This window comes from Polyergus mexicanus, unplaced genomic scaffold, assembly GCF_030449975.1.
Source record: "Polyergus mexicanus isolate NDT 795.1 unplaced genomic scaffold, iyPolMexi1.0 SCAF_18, whole genome shotgun sequence".
Lineage (NCBI taxonomy): Eukaryota > Metazoa > Arthropoda > Insecta > Hymenoptera > Formicidae > Polyergus > Polyergus mexicanus.
The window spans coordinates 3602510-3605519 of NW_027223338.1; the positions used below are offsets into that span (position 1 = coordinate 3602510).

Below are 3010 nucleotides of genomic sequence, written 5' to 3' on the forward strand. Positions count from 1 at the left end.
GAGGCTGTTGGCCACTTCCTTCTCGATTGATAGGATGGCTAAATCGGATAACCGTGTCTGCGTCATTGTACTTCTAAGATAATTTTTTATTCTTTTTAATTTGGAAAAAGTTGCCTCACCAGTTGCTACAGATATTGGCATAGTTAATAATATTCGAAACGCTATTATTAAATTGGGAAATATTTCCACAAGGCCATTTCCAGCTAATTTATTTAAAATTTCGATTGGAGATTGCAAGGTGTTTTGTTGTATATCTGAAAAGGTTGTTTTATATAGATTTATCTCGGACTTCCGTTTCCGGTACGTAGAGTGTGACACGTGTGTATGTGGAAGGTGCTGTTTGACGGTGGTTGAGAGGAGAATTAGAGGGGCGACGAGAGAGAAGGGTTGAGTGAGAGCGAGTGGAGGTGAAAGAGCGAGTGAGGGAGTGAAGGGAGAACTGGGAGTGAGAAGGGAAGGGAATAAAAGGGCATTTACGAGCCGGCGGTTAGAGGCGAGTGGGCACGGAGTATAGGATAGGTAGAGCGGTAGACGCGACGGAGCGCTAGGGAAACAGCGCGCGATAGGGGAAAGTGGGGGTAGCGCTAATGAGCGGCAGAGCACGGAGCAAAGAGAGTAGATAGAGGGGAAACAAAGACAGTAAAATAGAGAAGAGAAGGAGAGTATAAGTAGAGAAAAGGAAACAAAACAAGAAGCTGGAAAAGGGAAACAAGGATAGATAAGCAGGGGAGAATGGAGAAAGGTGGGATAAAACAATCGAAAGAGAGAAAAGGAAGTGTAGGAGATATATCAGAGTTTTTGAAGAAGAAGAGAGAGAGAGAGGATAAGAACGGAGAGGAGTCTATTTTTAGATCAAGTAAAATCATAGTAAGATCACCAAAAGCAATGGGGGAGAGAAAGGAGGAGGATAGAGAGGGATGGGAGAGGCAATTGAGGGAGGAATTAAGAAAGGACATAATAACAGGGGTAAAATTGCTAGGAGAAGAGATAAGAGAGGATTTAAGAGAGATCAAAGATAGTTTAGTGGGACAAGGACAAGGGATAAGAAAGGAATTGGAAAAGATAAGGGAGGAATTTAAAGAGAGGGAGAGGGAATGGGAGGAAGAGAGAAGGGAAATGAGAGGAAGGATAGAAAATCTGGAAAAGAAATTAGAAAAATGGATAAAGGAAGGGAAAGGAAGAGTAGGCGAGGAGGGCAAGGAGGGAGCAGGGGTAGTAGGAGAAGGGGAATTAGAAACAAAAATAAAGGTAATAGAAAGAAAATTAGAGCGGAAGGAACGAGAGGATAGAAAGAGAAATATAGTAATTAGGAGAGTAGAAGTGGAAAAAGGAGACGTAAGAGGAGGAGTAGAAAAGATCTTGGAGATACTAGGAGTAAATATAAAAATAGAGAGTGTGAAAAGAGTTGGAATAACGACGGAAGGAGAGAGAGGAATGGCGGTGGTGACGTTAGGGAGCATGGAACAGAAAAGACAAGTTATGGAGAATAAGAAAAAGTTGAGGGGAAGAGAGGAAAGGATAGAAGATGATTTAACATGGGAGGAAAGAAAGGTTAGATGGAGGCTCAGGGAGATAGCCAGGAAAGAGGAAGGAGAAGGAAGGAGGGTACGGATAGGTAATGGGGGATTGCAAATAGATGGCAAATGGTGGAAATGGAATGAGGAAGAGGAAGTATTGAAAAGTGAAAGAGGGGAAGTGAAGGGGGAGAGAGTAGGGTATAGGAGAGAGAGACAGGGGGAATAAGGGGGAAGGTAGTTGAGAGGGGACTAGTAATAGAGACAGGGGAGAGGGAGGAGAGGACAAGTGGGAGAGTAATAAGGGGAGGGAAGGAGAGGAGAGGGGGAACAGAGAGACGTGGGGGGGGGCGGTAAGGAGAAAGAGATATGGAAGATGGCTTTCTGGAATGTAGCAGGTTTAAAAAACAAAGATAAGGGATTTTGGGATAGGATTGGAGAGTGGGATGTCATAGTACTCATGGAGACATGGGTGGACGAGAAAGGATGGAGGGGAGTAAAAAACAAGTTACAGAAGGGTTTTAAATGGGGGGTGCAATACGCGAGTAGAAAGAATAAAAAAGGAAGAGCAATGGGAGGAATGATAATGGGGATAAGAAGGGAAAGGGAAATGGAGATAGGAGAAATTGAAACGACGGAGGAAGGGATGATGACGGGGACATTGAAAAGAGGAGGAGAGGAATGGAGAATAGTGGGAGTATATGTGAACGAGGACTTAGAGAGGAAGATAGAGGGTTTAAAGAAGTGGATGGAAGAGAGAGAGGAGGAAGGAAGGAGAATAATAATAGGAGGTGACTTTAATGCCAGAACTGGAGAAATGGGAGGAAGGGTAAATTTGGGGGAGGAAGAGGAAATTGGAAAGAATAGGAACTCCAAAGATAAGAAGAGTAATAGGGAAGGGAGGAGATTGGTGGAGGTGCTAGAGGAAACTGGATGGAGTATAGTAAATGGGAATATAAAAGGAGATGAAAAAGGAGAATACACGTATACCGGGGGGAGGGGAAACACGGTAATAGATTATGTATTAGGAAATGAAGGGATATGGGAAAAAATAGAAAGATTAGAGATAGGAGAGGACATAGACTCGGATCACCACCCGGTGATTTGCTGGATAAAAGGGGAAGACAGTTGGAAGAAGAAAAGGAAAGGGATGCAGAAAGGCAGGAGAGGGGTTTGGAATGAGGAGGGGAGAGAGAAATTTAGGAGGGAAATAGGAGAAATAAAGATAGGAGGGGAAGAAGGAGGGACGGAGGAGGAGATAGAGAAAATGAATGAAAGGATAAAGAAGGCCTTGGAAGAGAGCGAGAAGGGGGAAGGAAAGGAAGAGAAAATAAAGGGGGGTGGTGGGATAAGGAGTGTATAGAGAAAAAGAAGGAAGTAAGGCGGAAGTTGAGGAAATTGCGGAGAGGAGAAGAAGAGAGAGGAAGGTATAGAGAGGAAAAGAGAGAATACAAGGAGATGTGTGAAAGGAAAAAGAAAGAGGAGGGAGAAAGATT

The 3010-nt window shown here is 43.6% G+C and overlaps 1 protein-coding gene across 1 annotated transcript; it reads left to right on the forward strand.

The window, feature by feature from the left end:
- The first annotated feature begins 885 nt into the window (after positions 1–885).
- Positions 886–1743, forward strand: LOC138941340 (uncharacterized protein PF3D7_1120000-like). Its single transcript, XM_070310898.1, has one exon. The coding sequence runs from the start codon at positions 886–888 to the stop codon at positions 1741–1743; it is 858 nt and encodes a 285-aa protein (XP_070166999.1).
- Positions 1744–3010: the final 1267 nt, after the last annotated feature.